Source organism: Cynocephalus volans, chromosome 11 (assembly GCF_027409185.1).
Source record: "Cynocephalus volans isolate mCynVol1 chromosome 11, mCynVol1.pri, whole genome shotgun sequence".
Classification (NCBI taxonomy): domain Eukaryota; kingdom Metazoa; phylum Chordata; class Mammalia; order Dermoptera; family Cynocephalidae; genus Cynocephalus; species Cynocephalus volans.
The window spans coordinates 5,353,004-5,372,211 of NC_084470.1; the positions used below are offsets into that span (position 1 = coordinate 5,353,004).

At 39.9% G+C, this 19,208-nt stretch overlaps 1 gene segment (V, D, J or C); it reads right to left on the reverse strand.

Annotated features, from left to right (window-relative positions):
• Nucleotides 1–325: 325 nt before the first annotated feature.
• LOC134390939 (T-cell receptor gamma chain C region C10.5-like) overlaps nt 326–19,208 on the reverse strand; it is a 57,516-nt gene continuing 38,633 nt past the window's right edge. The window contains 3 exon segments of the C gene segment in view: nt 326–566; nt 5,410–5,739; nt 9,351–9,401. Of these exon segments, the coding sequence occupies nt 391–566; nt 5,410–5,739; nt 9,351–9,401 (557 nt within the window).

Here is a 19,208-nt window from a genome sequence, read left to right on the forward strand (position 1 = left end):
ATGTCATGGCCCAGTGGGCATGCTATTTGTTACCTTGAACTTTCCATTCAATTTCATCAAGTTTAGGTACACATGAACAAAAGTAGACTTTGGGGTTTGTTTGTTTGCTTGTTTGTTTATTATTGTGCTTATGAAAAACAAAGCACAGAATTTGAACAGCAATCAGGCCACTCCAGGGTGTGCGAAGGGCAGGTTTGCACGCAGCTGTCTGCGCGAGGGCACTGGAGTACGGCTGGAGGCTGTGCGCTGTCTACACTGCAGCTGCCACGACTCGGGCTGGCTGGAGGAGCTGGGGGAGACTGGAGAGAGGGGTGCTAATGGCTGCTGTGGGCTACTGTGTCAGGGACAATACATGACGCCAAAAAGATGTCCCCTTTCTGCAACCGTCTGTTAGGAACTCTTCCCATCACCACAGACAGCTGTTCTTCTAAACAGACAGAAGGCGGCAAAGGCAAAGTAGACCACGCTGTTGAGGAGCAGGAGCAGGTAGGTGTAGTAGACAGAGGTGCTGGTGAGCTGCTGCCCCAGTGCTTCTGAGAAAAGTCGTTCAGCTAGTTTCACCTGTTCTTTGGACAGGGTAAGACACATTAATCGGGAAGGGATCACAAATATTTATTTCTGATGATCTACATTGAAGTGATATCCCACCACCACCAAAACCCAAAAGTAAACATCTGCCACCAGCACCAGAGCAAGACAAGTCAGTTCAGCTCACAGGTCAAGTTGATTAACCTCTGCTCAGTTCAATTAGAACATTCCAAAGTATAGAAGAATAAGGTTGGGTTTTTAATGAATGAGTCCATTGAAGAAAAAAGTGTTGTGATAATTAGATTCTAGAATTTCTTCACCCCAAAAATGTTCTAAGTAATAATAACATCAATACTTATTAACGCTAACTAAATAGCAAACACTATTCTGAGAGCTTTGCTTGTAAAGTTTTTATCTTATTTAATCTTTATACCAAGCTATGAGAGAGATGGAAAGAGGGAGATTATTTTCATTGCCATTAACAAAGAAACTGAGGACAGAGAGAAGGAATTTGGCTCATGACGTGCATTCAGTGTCAGAGCCCAGCTTTCAGCCCCAGCAACAAGATGCTAAAGAACACATGGAGCTGCTCTGTAATTCTACATCTTCGTGTGCAATAAACATACCAGACGTCAAAAGGTTAAGCCTAAATACAAAGTTGAGTTGCTGATTTAGAAGCATCCACGCCATCGCACACTGTGCGTGCAATGAGACCTCTAGGAAGGGTCAGTGCATGGGAATTTGGTCGTGTTTGCAGCAGGGTGGGTGGGAGGTTTCAGTAAAGAGGGCTTTATAGAAAATGGGAGAATGTGGTGAATCCAAATTCTCTGAGATGTTAGGTGGTTGTGACACACTCACCTGTATTTCCTAAGTGTCTCATGGTGGCTTTGATGTTACTGGGTAATTGCACTTAACACCAGTTGAAGTTTTGCAAGACCCACGTGATGTCAAGGAGTACTTAAATACCCGGGTGGGCCACAGTGGCTACATGGAGAGCCATGGGGCCAAGTCACTTCCTGTGGAAATTTCCATTTTACATGTTCTGTCCTCACAGTGTCAAAACTCCAGAAGCATTAGTCCGTGGTGTAGAAAGATTCCTAACTCCCTGCCTTTGGTGGGACGAGATGTTACCTCCACTCCTCACCTGTGTGGCAGCTGAGGTCCAGAGCTCCCTGCATACTGGAATAGAGGAAGGGTCAGCAGGGCTGGAGCCCATGCTTCTAGTCGTGTTCTCTGTGCACATGTAGAGAGAAAGGGCCAGAACCTAGTGCTTATTCTGTGCCTGCTAAATGAGATTCCCAGTGCTAGACATGTCACATCTGTGCCCTTATCTCTTCAACAAACACGAGTTTGGTATAATTCTTCTCACTGGCGTATGAGAAAAGTACCACTCACAGAATGCAAGTCACTTACCCATGTTCATGCAATTAGTCACTGAGAGAACTAGGGTGAGGGCTGGTCTGTGGAAGTCAGAACCCACTCCCTCCCCCCTCCCCCCCATGTGTCCTTCATGTCCTGGTGCCTCAGCTGCAGAATTTCTTGCTCCGTGACTACATCACAGAGGAAGACTAGAGAGTTTGCTGTGTGAAATATTCGTCAGAAGGCCTCATTTGAAACCCCAGATCTGACTGGGTGGCATGTGTCAGGGACTTAATTTTCCCTCATCGCCCTCGTGTGTGGAATGGGTGAACAACATTGCCCCACTTCCTGGGAACATCGTGAGGTTTCAACAAGAAAACCACACGGAGCACAGCCCACAGCCTCCGCATAAAGAGCACTTGGTAGGCACTAGTTCCTGTTATTAGCTGCCAGCAAGGACTAAAGACTAAAACATAAATAAATGATCTGGAAGCAACTTGGTATCACGCTTTCCCCAGTTACAGAAACAGAAGACATACGGATAAATCCATGAGTTGAATCAACAAGCCCATTGCTGAGATAGTTCAGAGCCCATCACTGCAACCTCTGATTTACAGTCATCTCAGACCAAGAGCAGTAGTTGACTGTGCTAATGTGACTCCTAGGAAATGAAGGATTAATACAATGGCACTCAGTCCATCCTGCTACCCCAAGCCAGTCTATTTTCTACCTGAAGCCAGGGAAGTTCAGATAGTTAAGATGATCAGGAGGGGAAAAAGCACAAATACTTACCATTTTCACCTTCCAAACAAGGCTTTTTAGTATCTAGAAGAAATGAGAGCAAGTATTAGGCAGTTGTTCATGCCTGTTATTTGACTGGGTGCGTGTGTGTATGCGTATGTGTGTGTGCATATGTATGTGTGTGTATATATACACAGACGTAAAATGTTCTGACAGCGAGACAGTCATCAACAATATGAGCCCCCACAATTCCAGAAATAATTGGTCTGATTCTATAACACTGTCAAATAACACTTCAGTGAGCTGTGGGATGCATGGCCCATGATAGAAAAGAGGAAATAAAGTTTAGAGAACAGAGGTAACTTGCTGAGAGTCGCAGCAGTGAATGGCAGACCTGGTATCCAAAGGATAGCTGTAGGGGATTAAGTGAGATAGGGCATGTGGAAAGTACTTTGAAAAATAATCTATACAAATAAAAAAGTAATTCACAGAGAGACAACGTAATTCCAAAATTGTGGACACGTAAAAAGTAAAAAAAACAAAAACAAAAAAAACCCCTCTTTTCCAGATAACTTAATTATTCCTAGCTAATGGCCTTTTTTATTATAGGAGTTCGGCATCTCAGTGCAAGTCGTTCTGGGAACAGGACAGGCCCAGTCACATTTATGTTTCTCTGAATAAAACCTGAGATGAGAGTTGTACTTCACTATGATGTATAAAAAAAAAAAAAGAAGAAGAAAAGAAAAGAAAGGCAAACATACATACAAAGACAAAATATTTTTAAACAGATGGAAGAAAACAGAGTCACAATTTTCTTCTCCTGGATGTGTTCTTGTCCATATGTATATGGTTCTGGTGTGCAATTTTATACACTCAACGAGTTCTTTTCTTTTCTTTTTCTTTTCTTGATCTGCTCTAAAAAATAGGTTTTAGGGTAAGTTTGAAGAATGAAAATATTAGTTTAATCATGTTCAGATGTTCAACTATCTTCAACAACTGACTTCGACGGGTCTTAAAAGTCTCCTTCTTTTTCTTATAGTGACTTTGTTCATTAAAAGGTACATAAAAATATCACCGTGCATTGAACGAGCAACTCCTCATCAGGAAATCTATGTGTGTATCGTAAGTTCTCTCTCTCAGTCAAGGTTGGTTGAAAACTTGGACCAGATTAGTTTTATTTCACTTGAAAATGATATGTTCCCATGTTATATTTTTAACATTGATCAAAAAGGGGGGAGGGGACGCTTCGAGGACATGGCATTGAGAGTTTGCTGCTGAGTAACATTAACAGAAGTGTCCTCCTGAGCTCTGTCGCCATGAGAAGCCACGAAGGACGCTTGTCCTAGGATTTAGTGTCTAGTGTTGGGTGAAGCCCACTGTAAGACTGGACTTCCGTCCTGTGTGCCCTTCACTGCTGTGGAACTTACTGCACTGTTACTGTCCCTGTCACTGGAGACATCGGACCCTAACTGGGCGCATGAGAGTGGCGGGTCTGCAGGGCACGTGCTTTGGTATCTGTGCACCCTGCGCTTCTCAGCAATTAAACAGAACAAAGGGGCACTATCATAGTTGTATTAGTTGAATTAAGAGAGAATATAAATAAGTACAATGACTGCGTGAATAAAGGCGGCCACTCCATGTATTTGAAAGCACGCACTGTCACTGACATCATTTCCACTTCTCTCCATCACAGCCCCGGGAGAAAGTCAAGGCAATGCTCCAAACCTCATTCGGTCATCACAGAAACTAAGGCCCTGAGAGGATACAGACGTCAGGAGAGATGGGGGCTGGTGGGAGGCAAAGGCCTTCCTGCGTTTTGCGATGTGCCTGTTCCCACCGGTTAAAGAGGGCTTGTCGGCTCCAGGGAGGAATACAAAATGATTCCTTCTCATGACCACTCTGGGGCCTTTGGCCTGGACACGTGCAGCATCTGCAGCAAAGGGACTGCTTTGGACATCATGCCTGAACCCCGCTGACCCTCGTTGATTAGGAAAAGAGGGTGCTGTCTTGACTGCTCATCGCAGTCCATTCCTGCGCATTTCCACGCAGGCCTGGCTAGTCCACTAGAAGTTTGTTAAGCTGCGTTTACCAATGACAATGAAGACATCCACTAGGAAGGATGAAGTGTGTGTGTGCACATTAGCCCCACCCCATCTTTAATCATGAAACTTTACTTACAGTGATACATGAAATAAAAATCTGAAAAACCCAAGGCTGCCATAAAACTGCAATAGCCAAGGTTATTTCATTTTTCGTTGAGTCGTGCTCTGGCTCCTCCATATAAATCCCATTTTGATAAAAAGACCTCATTGTTTGTACTTAAACTTTGTGTACAGCAAGATTAAAGGGAGTGTTGATGCTGCCTGCTTGGTGGAACATTTCTGCAAGACATACAGTTGTGCTTACTTCCTGACCAAGTAAAGTCACGAAAAGTGGAAACCTTCCTGAACATTTTCTGTGTGATAAGCTGCTAGATGCTTCCCCGTATTTTGTGTCATTTAATCCATATAAAAGTTCTAAAAAACATCATGTGACCTTAATATTTTGAATGATGAAACTGGAGCTGAGGAAGCTTAAGTAAATTTTTCCTTTTTTTTTCTCCAACACCCATACCATTTTAATTCTATGGGAAATAGCAGAGCATTGATGCTACCATTAAATGTAACAACATTTAAGAAAGATTTATATTTGTTTTTCATTATTACTTGGCAGGAAAAAGGTGGGGCATTCCCATTCAGATAAGTTTCCTGAGAGGTTCTACTTACATTTATATACACATACCTTTCTTTATTGCAGGAAACAGAATCTCTTGATCAACTCCTCCTTTATTATTCTCGTGTTTGACGATGCATTTGTGTTCTTTATCTAGTGACTTTTCAGTCACTGTCAGCCAGCTCAATTTCATGTACGTGTTGTTAGTCTTCATGGTATTTCCCTGCTGAGATTCCAGAATTGTATTGCCATTTTTTTCTTTCCAATACACTTTAATAACGTCAGGGAAAAAATTCTCAAGAAGACAAAGATGTGTTCCAGCCTTATGGAGGTTTGTTTCAGCAATTGACGGAAGAAAAATAGTGGCCTTGGGGAAAATGTCTCCACCAGGGGTTTTACCTGTGGGGAAAAACGGAATATCAGTTAAATGGAATTCTTAGACAAATGTAAATACCCTGGATTGTTGCAAACAACACCATGCACAGCAATAGGAGGAAAAGTTGCCATTGGATTAGCACCTGCCATGGCCTTTCATCCCCAATAGGTTGCAAGGTTGTTTATTATTGTCCTTATTTTATAGATGTGAGAAGAGAATCAAGAGTTTAAGTAACTTCCAGAAGTCACAGCTATTGAGTTTCAGAGCCTGGATCAAAACCAGGACTTACTCTTTCTCCACATGCTGTGATGGTGCATGACTTTTAACTGCCTCATGCCAAGATTTCCAACATTCATGAACACATTCTTTTTAAATGTGTTTTTGTCTTATTTTTTTTTTTTTTTTTACTGGAGCATGGTTTCCAGGTGGGTGGCAGGAGAAGAGGGAAGGAGGCCAGGTAACTTGGATGATCTCTCTGCAGACGACAATCTTTCACCCCTTCCAAAGTGCATCCCTTCCCCGTCCTTTGTAACTTATGTTCTTTGGCCAAATAACTCATGTCCTCATGGTGCACAACTCTGTGCATCCCCACTTTTCATGTACCGGCTTCTGGAATGCACCACACTTGTCGTATTTCCCATATGAATAAATGTCAGGAAGAAGTTTTTCATTTTTATTTTTAACAGTATGCAGTCACTTGTTTCAATGGGAATCTGCTTTCCTGTGTGCTTTTAATCTGTTGGGTTGAACTTTTAGCTTCAAACGTGGATCTCCTTCCCAGTTCTGAATTTCTTGGGGTTATCCAAGTTAATTTTTAACTTGACATAACATCTCACTTTCACATCTGGACCATTCCAGGTTTTGGGTGGGGCAGTATTTAAAGCTGTACCTCCAAATTGTTCACAATGTCTTGGATTTAGAAGCAAAATAGCAACATTTCCAAAACTTCTCTTAAAAAGTGTTATTATTTTCAGAAATGCTCTTGTGTTACTCCTACCAAGTCATACACTTATCAAAATTATGTTTTGCTTTAGAAAACATTCACCGAAGGCACATTTTATTTTGGAATTTCCTTTGAAGTTTAAGCACAACTAAGTATACAGTAGGGGTGTATTTTTCATATTTGCTTTAATGTGGATTTACTCCATCAGTGAGAAGGTCTATACATATCAGTATATCCATAGTTCAACTCTCAGTGTCTCTCTCTCCAAAAATTTGTATCTACCCCGTATGCATTTAACTGTTTTGCAGCTCCGTATTCCCTTTGTCTTAATCTACTGAATAAAGTTTAAATATAATTAGTATAATGTTAAAAGTTACAGCTCCCCCCAAAAAAGTTATAGGTCCAGTGTTTTTTGCACATATAATGTCAAAATATATAATGAAGAATCGTATGCCTTTATAATAATATATAACAAATATTACATAATATATAATATAAAGAAAGCATCATATGCCTTTGTAAAAAGGCATGTCACTTGAATCTGGAATGTGAATTGATTATATGTTTATTTTAATCTAATACTGAAACTATAAATGTTAGAAGACTTTCTAATTAGATTTGCAATTGAAACTCAAATGCATTGCTAATATTTTGGGGGGGCTACTTTGAAGTTAGTTTAATAATTCAACAGGCAATTTCTTAAGATAAAAATTGAATTTCTCATTTGAGAAGAAAAGGAAAAAAATTCTTGATGATTTCTGCCTATGCAGCAAAACTCCTGATTTTGATACAAAATCAGTAAGCATATATTATTAATTTTTGAGCATGCTATAAATATACTTATGTCATAATGTGCTTATTTTAATTTTATGTATGTTGCTTTTAGTGCAGATAGTATTTTATTTATTATAATAGTAAGATACTGTATATTTCTCTAAATGTATACATTGTTTGTAATTTTAAAAGCATGTTACAAAAGATAAGGTTAATATTTCCATAGTATTTTATAATAATATAATTTTAGTCTATAGTCAATACATTAGCAAGTCTAATTTTCATCTTAGAAACTTGTGTTTCTTCATGGGAATACTTCTCACTTATTGTACTCAAGAAATTGAAAATCACATGATGAACTTGGAAATTTTCTGCATGGTACCGCACTGTTTATTGTCTCTTGTTTCTTTTTCTTGACTAGATTTTTTAGTTTCATTCTTATGAGGATAAAATAAATCTTGAACCTTCATAACTTCCCAATGTATTAGTTGACTAAACATTAAATAGTGCATTTGATTATATATGGTTAGTACCTATATTCTGGATCGTTACGTTGCATGTTTTTTTTGGTTTTTTTAAATTATTTTTAAGAGTGACTTTCATGGTTAAAATTTTTTTCATGATGTATTTTTTCACATTTCTTAAAAATAAATGAACCTGTCCAATTCATTTATGTACATTCATTTACATAACCGAATAATATATTCGAGGCAAATTCCCTAAGTTGTTTGTATTTTATTAAGTTGCAGCACTGTGAATTGTATATAAAGTTAACAAATATCAGCTACTGTTCAATTGAAAGTAAATATTTCAAATCTACATATGTATATTTATTTTAGTGTTCTCTATTTCTTGTCTTCTCTTTTATCAAATAAATAGTTATAGCTATTTAATAATTAAATATGTATTTCAGGTTTATAACAAGTTTCCAACTATATTTAATATTGGCGATTCAATAATTGGTGATTCTAAATTTTCTTGCTAAAGAACACGTACACAGAAAGTGGTACCCCAGAAGTCTTATTTCAGAATCAAAGTCCTTCCCTTTTCCTGCACTGCCCTTCCCAAAAATTCACTTCTCGGAGAACTTGTGAGTTATATCTGTGCCACCTTTATTAACTTCATTGCCAAAATACACACTATCAGTTGGTCAAAAGGGGAAAGAAAAGTCACTTTTCCTTTTATGAGTTCATTTCTTCAAATAATATCCAATGCTAAAAAGCCCATAATATACTATCCCTTTCATTTTTTTCAGTGCTATTTTTTAATATTATCACCTTTGTGAAAATTCTCTAAACATCCATTTCAGTAAATCTGACCCTCATCCAGGCAAAACCACATCCTTAAGGCTCATGAGGAATAAAGAAACTTATGGGACTGGACTTTTTTAAAAACAAATGAGGGCAGCTTGTGCCATTCTTGAATATGGTTACACAGAGAAATATTTTGCCATTTGATATTGATTACTTATGGCCAAATTACCAACTATTTAATCCTTCTGTGACCAAATGATGAGTCTAGAAGATGAGTTTTTTTGTTTGTTTGTTTTTTCATTTTTTCCATTGGTTATTTTAAAAGTCAAATAAGTAAGATATATGACCTAAAGTTGCTTACAAGCCTTTCAACAGAAAGATGCTGACAGGACCACTTGTCTCCTTTCTTTAGGATCTAAAGTTGCTCTAGACTCCTTGCATGTCTCCCGTGCAAGGTCAGGAATAGCACTACCTCCCAGGACCTGGGCCCGTCTCCTGAACTCTTTGGAGATACCACCATGGCTAGGGACCAAACCAGGAGCAATTCCAAGACTTCCAAGCCAGTACCTGCACCGGAGATTGCAACACCTGCACCAGAGCCTGCAGCACTTGCCTACCTGCCTCTCCTCCCTATAATACACTGGAGAATTTAAAGAAAATTTACCTGTAACAATGAGCTTTGTGCCAGGACCAAACACTTTGATTCTGCGGCCTTGTATTGCCCACTATCTGAAAAGACTTTATAAAAATCTCCTTCATGCAGGAAAAATACCTCATGTCCTCACTCATAAGTGGGAGCAAAGACAGAAAGCAGGAAGGAAAGAAAGACCACAGTGGTGCATTGGACTTGCAGAGGGAGAGAACAGACCTAGGAATACAAAGTGGAGTAGGGGGAAAGGCGATAGAGTGGGAGATTGGGGATTAATTGGGTGGGGGATATGGGGTATAACACAATGTGTGGTAATGGACATGCTGCCAGTATGGATCTTGGGCACGAGTGGTGACAGTCAGCTTTCTACCCATGAATAACCAATAAAAAAATTTTAAAAAGTAAAATAAAATAAAATTAGCTTAGGGGCAAATGTGAAAGTAAGAGAAAGAGTGTAGGTGTTAGTAATATCATCCTGCCCTGGATTAGGTTTTCATACAACATTGCTGGCAGAAATAAATTTGTTTTCATGAATTCTTGATGAAGTTTCACTTCTCGGGAGTTATAGGCTTAGGAATGTGTGTGTATACGGTGACATTTTATGCAATTAAGCCTCACAATGTTCTACATATTTTACTGTTCTGGGAAGGAGAACACTTGAACACATTGGTTCCTGTATCCACAGGCTAATCCTGAAAGTGCACATTCATAACTGAGCATGTCTATAATTTTGGAATAAATCCCATGACATTGATTCACTAAAAGAAATCTCCCTCTTGCTTATTTTAAAATTGTGCCAATATGTTTTCAATATTTATGTAAGTACAAGAAAATTGGCCGCGCTGACATTAAAGAAAGACAAATCTCAAATAAAATCAGACTAGATCTGCACGTAATCAGTAATATAAGAACTGATTTCACTCTGCCTGATCAGCCTGGGGTATGTCTGTTCCCTTCCTGTGTCACGTACACTGGAGAGTCTGATCTTATCTTTTCTCATGGTTTTTCCTGAACCTTGTAAATCTCCTCCTTATGTATTTTTTATATAAAGTCACTTCTTTGTCTAGAGTTGTAATTTAGAATTAATTAATATTTCCTTACTTTTCAAAGAGAAACTAATAGAAATTTTATGTTTGAACATTGACTAAATTTATACTCAATATTATTTAGAGGTATTTTGTGATTTATGTGTATGGAGGAATGGGTATCTGGATTGGTTCTGAAGTAACTTTTTTCAGAATCCAGTTCCCATTGAGAGTAGACCAGATGAGTTGTTATGAAATATGAATTGTTAACGTTGATTTCTGAAGCCATTTACTGCTGACAGACTGTTCTTTGTGACTTGAATATACCCTAAGAGTTTGGTAAATCTCCTTGACCATCGTCAACATTTCTAGCAAATTTGAAACCAATACAAAAAGAAAATTCAGTGGAATGGTGTCAAAATAACTATCAAGTTCTGTAGAAATATCTCAAGATTATATTTTGAGTATTTAATAAATACATATTAAATATGACTTCCACGATGTTTTTTGGAGGGAGAGATGTAATTTCAATGCCAAGATTAGCAGCAGAAGCATTGTTCCCACACTTTAGTAGTGAGCTATTAGTAAGAAATAGTCAATTAAAGAGTGTATTTAAAAGTTCAGATACAAAAGAGGAAATGTTCCTAATAAAAAGACATGATTTTATATTTCTAAAATCACATATTGGTCCCGATCATGCACTTTGGAATAGACAGGTCTCGACTGGATCCCAACTTTGCCACAGTTACTACTCATATGACTTTAGGAAAGTCACCGAACTTCTGTCAGCCTCAGTTTCCTCATCTGTGAAATGGCCATGAGGATCTCCTGCTTAGGGCTTTTGAGGATGGAGACAAGGGACTGAAACTGTTCAGCATGGTGTCTGGCTCTTGATAATTATTACCTGATATTAATTTTCTCTTTAATGGGATGATAAAGGGCAATTACATCAAATTCTTCCACTAAACACAATATATGGATTTTATAAGCAATAACTACTACACAGATTAAGGAAGGAAATGAGCTAATGGACCCAAGACCTCCTGCTTGTCTGGTAGCCACAGACTGAAGAACACAAACTGAATCAAGCCAAAATCTAGAAGATTTATCCTTTAGACTGAAAGCTTTCGGGTGTGGAAAGTGTGTCTCGCTTACTCTTTTATCTTCAGCGTCCAGCACAAAATTGTCTTTAATAAATATTTGCTGAAAGAAGAATGAATAAATGAGGATGTAAACCATCAAGACTCTCTTCACTGACGTTGAAGCTGAAATGTCTCGTTGGACATGGGAATTCCATGAAACTGGCCCATGAGCAGGCAACGTAACAAAAGTCACAGTAGCAGAAATGTTGACTGATCTCAGCCTGCCCTCTAAGAAGCTAGGTCAATGAGAAGTAGAATGTATTGAGATTCTACAGTAATTGACTATAAGAAATATTTTTGCACTGTTGTTAGGGATGAGATAATAATAAAACAAATAATAGAGGGAGGGTTTGCAGGTTTTAGGGAGAAAGCACTAAGTTATATCCTAAAATATAGTGAAGAGGTAATTAACAAAGTTCATTTTGATGCCTCTCACTCAAAAGTCCTTCTACAAAAAAGTACCTTGGACTGAAAACTTATGCCAGTGGTTCACTGACACGATCCTGAAGTCATTTTAATTTCTAGCCTGAGTCTATTCTTTGTGTATGTGTGTGTGCTCTAAATGTAGCATTTTAATCTGCTTACAGCCAGGGAAGGGAGAAAGCATTTACGAAGTAGTTTTGTTTCCGTGTCCTGTGCCTGTACCTGCAAAATTGCTATTCACATACTGAGGCCAAGAATGTGGTAATGACAGACAAGGTTGATTGCAAATTGTCTTTTTTCTAGAAAGTATCTATCAGGTTTTCAATAGTACAGTAGAAATAGAAAAAGTTACTCACCGGGAGGAGTTACTATGAGCTTAGTGCCATCTCCAAATATCTTGATCCAGCTGTTGTGATCACACTGGTCACGGCTTCTACAAAAATCTCAGCGTGCTCCAATCATCATGCGACTAGCAGGGTAACAACGTCGTACTGGCCATTTGATCCTCTGGGTTCCTCTGGAAGTCCTTAAATACAGGTTTTGTGGCATCTGATAGTTTATAATTTTTCCTTATGAATTGACTTCATAAATTGTTTTCCACTAAGGCAGTCATTATTGAAAAGCACCAAGAGAGAACAGAAATGGGAAGAAAAGGAAAAGAGGAGAGTCGTCTCAACTCTTCAACCAGCTATTTTTCCAAATTATGAAGAAAAGTATTCAGAGAATCAAGACTTGTGTTTCTTTTTTTCTTTTTTTCTTTTTTTTTTTTTTCCTTTCCAGGTGTTCAATTGTGTTGAAACTGTTCAGAAATTGCATCAAAGGAAAGGACCTTCTGTTCTCACGAACACCAGGGCCTCTCTTTTAGCAATTTGGGAATATAGTTCTGAAAGAAGAAAGCTCTTTAGTAACTGAAAATGCAAACGTGCCAACACAGACATACTTGAGAACAGAGAATCAAGGTTTTCATTTTTAATAAAGCCACTTCAATCATTTGGTAACGTGATTCTCAACCACGGCGATGCCAAACGAGAAAAGAAGTTCTGGGATGTCTTATTATTTTCCTGGAATAGCAGAAGAACTTTGCAGAATTCTACCTCCCATGAAATCCTTGTGTAAACTACAAAACAAAATAAACAAATAAAAAAACTCCAGTTCTCTAACATGTTGGAAGAAGAAACCTGTTGAAGTCTGTTCTGCAGTCTTAGGTCACTTATCTGGGAGCAGGGAAAGTAGAAATTGTCAGAATCAGATGAGGTGTTCAGCCGCAAAAACCAAGGAGCACAGGCTCTGCTGACCCTCTGTCCACTCCAGACTCACCCTGTCCTAACCTAAGTCCCATGAGCCGATGTTGTCTCTGTCCCAAGGAAGACAGCATGGATGTGGTCACAGTGGCAACTGTCCATTCACAGCTGCTCCAGTCACCAACCACACTGGAGGAGACAAGAGGACTGGATGAAGATTATGTTTGGAAAGATTTTATTAAAACTGAAAATTCCAAGTTATTACTACTTGGAGCTGTCGAGTGCCCTTTGCACCCACTGGAGATGTGATTGATGCCCACTGGAGCCCTTGCTGATGCTTTGTCCTCTGTTTATCCTTATTCCACGATCAAGAGGAGAATGACTAGAAGCCTTTTTTTTAAACCTTTTTTCATAGTTTTTACTTTTTAAAAAATTAATATATATATATATATATTTTACGTTTTATGAAGTTGTGGAGCAGTTGGGACGAAGAAGGAGGTGTGGGATTGAGGTCTGTGGAACCCCCCTCATTCCCACCAGGGAGACTGGGGGCTTCCAGTGGTGGCTTGGTCATTGCTGGGCTGGGTGCAGATGTCAGAGGGGTGTGGCAAAGGCCCTCACCCCCGCCACCCCAGCTCAGGAGAGCCAGGGGTGCTTTCTGCGGTGGCTCAGTAGTAGTCACTGGGCTGGTTGTGTGTGTCGGGGGGCGTGACTGAAGCCTGAAGCCTCCCACTGCCCTTACATGGGAGAGCCTGGGGTGCTTCCTGCAGTGGCTCGGAGTTCGTCATTGGGGTGGTTGTGCATGTCAGGGGGTGTGGGCAAGGTCTTAGGCCCTGACCCTCAGGACTGGTTGTAGGTGTCAGGGTGCCAGGCTGAGGCCCCTGGCCCTCTGCCCTTTCTGGCTTGGTAGCCCAGGGCACTTCTGGTCCTTCTAGGTGTTATAGGTGATCTTTGGTGAAAGGAGACCTTTACTAGAGAATATCAAACTTTGTCTTTGGTTGCAAGTACTTTGTTTTTTCTTTCAGTTATGTTTTGAATTATTTGCTCTTCTCACCACTTAAACTCTGCCCTGGAACTAATTTGTTGTCCTTTGCTCACTTCTAAACTGGGTGAACTTACTGTGGGGAACAGTGCTTGAGCTCTGTGGTTGAGCTAAATTGCTGCTTTGCTGCTGATTTCCTAGGAAATGCTTTTTGTGCAGCTCAGGTTTTAAGGGTTGACTTTATATGTCCTTCCAGCTCTTGTGAGGTCAGTACACCTGGGTTGTGTGGAAACCCTGATATGGGCCTGAGTCTTTTCATCAATCTGCCCCCCATGCAATTCTGTATTCCTGACCAGTCTCCTCTGAAGGGTCCTGCGCTGATTGGGGGGCAGATCAGCTCTCCTTGCTGTGCCCCAGTGTTCACCCAGTGGCCCATCTTCCCATGGCCCATGCTCCAAACCCCTCCCATGGGACGGGCCATGCTCTGGTCCCTTGCAATGACCCACCAGCCTCTGAGTGGCTCCTTTTTTTCAGTTATTGTGGCCCCTTGCTCCTATGTGAGTCCACAAGAACCTGATTAGTGGTATTGCTGACCTGGGGGCCACCAAGGCTCTCTTCTCCCCTGACACCTCCAAGCAACTTCATCTGGAGGGCACAGCTACAGCTTTGCTGGCTCCTGCTCCATGTGCTCACCAGCTCCAGCCTGGAAGTAGCCGGGATTCAAAATGGTTGAAGCGGTTCTCTGTGCCTCTCATTGTGGCATCTCCCACCTTCATGAGCTCCATAGGTCTCTTCTCCTCTTCCCCTGAGCTCTAATGGTTCTAGCTTGGCTGTAGTTGCTTTTCTATAGTTGTAAATTTGTTGCTTTGTGGGATAGATTGATGTTGGGGACTGTCTACCTGCCATCTTGACAGGAAGTCCCCAGAAACCTTAAGAGTTGCCTATATTTGAAGAACTGTGAGAGATTTAGCTAATCAAATGCAGAAGAGTGACTAATGGATTATAAAATTTTTATTAAATTTACAGAAAAATATAAGAATTGTATAAGTGACAAAGTAAAAGTAAGGTTATACTAAAGGTATAAAATAAAACTTGAATCAATGGAGGGACATATACTCATGAAGGAAAAACTACTGTCATTAAGAGGCAACACCCTCCTAAGTTTATATATAAGTTCACTGCAGTTCCAATCAGAATTTCTACAACATTTTTTTCCTGGGGTATGAGGGTTGGAAATGGGCTAGATAAGTTTATTTTAAATCCTGTGTTAAGGGTGAATAAAAATGAGAGAATTGAAAAAGATTTTTTTGAAAATGGTAGCAAACAGACGCTTGGCATAGTGGATCTTGCTACTTACTACAAATGTATAAACATAATATAATAATATAAAAATAATAAAACAGATAAACGAAACAGAAATCCTCTAGAAAATGTTCCAGGTATAGGTGGATATTTAAAATACAATGCATTTTTCAATTGTAGGGAAATGATAGGTTATTTAAAAACTGGCTTTGGGACTATTGATTATCTGTAGGGAAAACAAAAGCCCTTTACCTTATACCATATAAAACAGGTTCCAAGTATATTAAAATTTAATTTAAATTTCAAATTTAAAAGCAACACATGTGCTAGAAAGGACATGCAGGACAATAATTGCATCCACTGGGTAGAGGAGTGTGGAATGGAAGAGGGTCATGGATGGTTTCACTTACTATGTCAATTTTCAGATAGTAGAAATGTAGGGAACTTTAACTTTTTACAGTATTTTCAACTAAACATTCTTGAAAGAAGAGCCAACAGTGAGGACTTATTAAACGCTTTAGGGAGCAGAGTGACATCTCACAGGCGCTGTGGGAAGATGAACGTGTGAGCAGAGGGAAGGGCGCTGCCCCGAGGAGCGATTCTGGAGCAGCAGACACGTTTCACAGATGACGCCCATCAAGCACTCGACAGGTGACCAAGGACTACGCTGCTGCAGTGACAGTGCACATGTGCAGAGAGGCTGGCACAATAAACATTAGCTAGTTTATTAGGGTTTCAAAAGGATTCTTATTAAATAAATCATCTTACCATCTCAGGAGGTTGGAGATGAATGAAAAGACACTTCAAAATCAGAAAGACCAAGTTCCGATTCAGTTCTTCCACCCCTGGTGCTGCGTCCTTGGGCAAAAACACTTCTCGGACCCTTGGCTTCCTCAATTTTAAGATGGAGATAAGTAGACCTAGATCTTAGGACTTTTGCAAAGTATCTAGAATAGAGCCTGAGACACAGTAGGTGCTCAAAAAATGAGTAATTTTCTCTTATTGTTGATGCAAAAATTCAGACATGGAGAATTCACTTCCTAAGAATGGAAACATCTCAGTCTTGCGTGTAAAGATTAGTAATTTTGCTTCTAACCCTGCTTTATGTCACACACACACACACACACACAGACACACAAACCCCATCTGCTGAGATTACCACTGGGGCAACTTAAATCCTACTTCAAACAGGGTAAGGGATTAATAAACATATATAAAAATAGCAACCAAGTCAAGTGAGGTGAAGTAGAAGTTTCACCTGAATTGCTTGAACTTTTCCACGACATTTTCAAGTTTGATGATGACAGTTTTCATAGCTGACCAACAAAATGTGTTAGATGATCAAAAGTTGTGAAGATTCATCACATTTTTCATTTCAGGGTTTAGTTGTAATCTTGCAACAAAATAATAATTTATATATTTCTTTCACATTGTTTTATCTTCTACAAATTTTGATAGCTTTTAATGAAATTTTGTACATGAACTGTTACAGACTTCCAATAAGAAAAATGAGCAAACCATTGTCTGAAGGAAAATAAACATATCATTTTGCATGTGCTAGACATAAAAACTACTTTCTTCTTCTATGAACCACTAACTTCCAGTCTGGAATAATCTTGATTTCATATACGTCATGACTTAGATACGAGATGTGTTTCTTTATGCTACCATGTGATGTTGGAGGAAGAGTCTGGGGGGCTTCATAGTTGGGGCCTCAACCCAGCCCATCCTCTTCCCAGGTTCTTCTTTTGTTTTTAACTTATTCATTTATTTTCTATTTTAACTTCTTAATGTACATTGTACTTGACTTTCATGACCCTTACCAGGTTCTTGACTCTGCCACAAGAAAGAATTCGAGAGCAGAGTCACAGAAGAAAGTGAGAACAGATTTACTATAATGAATAAGAGACACAGATTTCATAGAGAGAGTGTGGCAGAGCTCCAGAGACCAAGCAGGGCATGTACCAGGTTTAATACAAAAGTAGGAAATACAGACTTAAAGTCCAGTACAGAGTGCAGGTTGGCCCAAGAGAGTGAGCAGCCACCTGCTAAAAGGAAGTTTGATACAAAAAGAAAGCATACACACCTTGGCCTGCAAAGTATGCACTGACCCCAGGAAAGTGAGCAGCAACCCTACCTTCTGCTAGGATTTGGTTTTTATCCTTTTGCTGTCTAATAAATATTCAATTAAGGGGATGGTTCCCAGTCCTGTAACACAGTCTTATACATGCTCAGTTGGTCTCTTTTTGGAGCGTGTTCATTGGTCAAATCTTATCAAATGCGTCAGACATATTTAGGAATATTCTGTGCTCTCTAGTGCTAGCACCCCTAGCAGAAGGTCATTCAGCCACCAGGGTTACACAACCCCTCTCTACTGAGCATAACCAGCCAGTGGTTTTGCATGAGCCAGCCCCTTGTGGTCTCATTTTCCCCACCTTGGTGCTGAACGTAGGTCTAATTGGCAACAGTGACCTTCCTCAGGGGAGGGCCTAGAGGAGGGGCCTGAAGCTCTGGGGAGTGGCTGGAAACCAACAGGTGTGTCCTGTAACCCGAGCCCAGGGAAACTGAGCACCTCCTGTCTCAGATGGATCTTTTCAAAGTTTGGAATTTACTTGTTTATGAAAACACAGAAGTGTGTGGAAGAAGCTGGGTAACTTCACTCTCAAGCAGGTTCTTCTCTTCAGGGATTTTGCCGTTGATCTTCATTCTGAATTGAAGACCTTCTGGTCTCTCAGGCTTCTTTCGCATTTTGGGTGCTTAACATACTACTGTGTACACTGCAGACGCTTCTCAGTTTATACAGCATCCATAGGCAGACACGCCTGCTGAAGCACTTGTTTCTTTCTGGCAAACAAGAAATGCTTGTCTTTTCTGAACAGGTATGCATGGAGGCCCTTCCATGTGCAAGAATCTCTCTTGGGGAATTAGTGGTGTTCCCTCAGTTTCAAACCTCCTTTCCCCTTCCTTTCTCCCTGCTCAAGGAGTGAGAGCCATGCCTGCACTCTCTGGTAGTGAAAGGAAAGACAACTCATGATTATAGAGTCTATGATGAGTCAGGCACCATTCAAACTTGTCTCTCCTTCAGCCTCACCTGTAAATGGTGATTACTATGTGAAGTCAAGTGGGAAACTAAGAGTCAGGGAACTGGGATTTGAGTTCAGGTTTGCAAGATCCTGAGCCCAGTTTGATCAGGCACTTCACTCTGATGGGGTGAAGTTGGGCAGATGTCTCTGTCAGGGACACAGTTTCCAGGTCTTTTCCAGGTCTACACAAGGGAACTTTGAAAGTTCATGGAAAGATTTGTATTATCTTTTAATTCTTTTCTATTAACTTTTGAAGTATAGAGGATCTGTATCTCAAATGGCGAAATATAAAATATTGGGTATTGCTTTGTGAGAATCACAGGAAATATCAACCTAAAAAAAAGTAGATGAAAGGGTTGATTTGCATATTCTGAAAAGAAATGGACAGTCAGTGCACCCACCCAGCAAAAGAATCTGTGAGCACTGGGTCTACTTACTGAATCCCATGATTTACCTTTTTCATTTGTCCTTGAGTTACACTGGGTAGGACATTATTGTGTCCATGGGAGCATTCTGGCTGTGCTCTTCAGAATTATAGTTAGGTGGTTGTTGGTGTCATTGGCTTGTCTGTTACCCTGGACATGACAGTGGGAACATAAAGAATTTCTAACCTTCCAACCTTTTAGAGAGAGGAGTGGGAGTTGTCTGTGTAGGAGCCTCAGGTTTGGTTGGGGC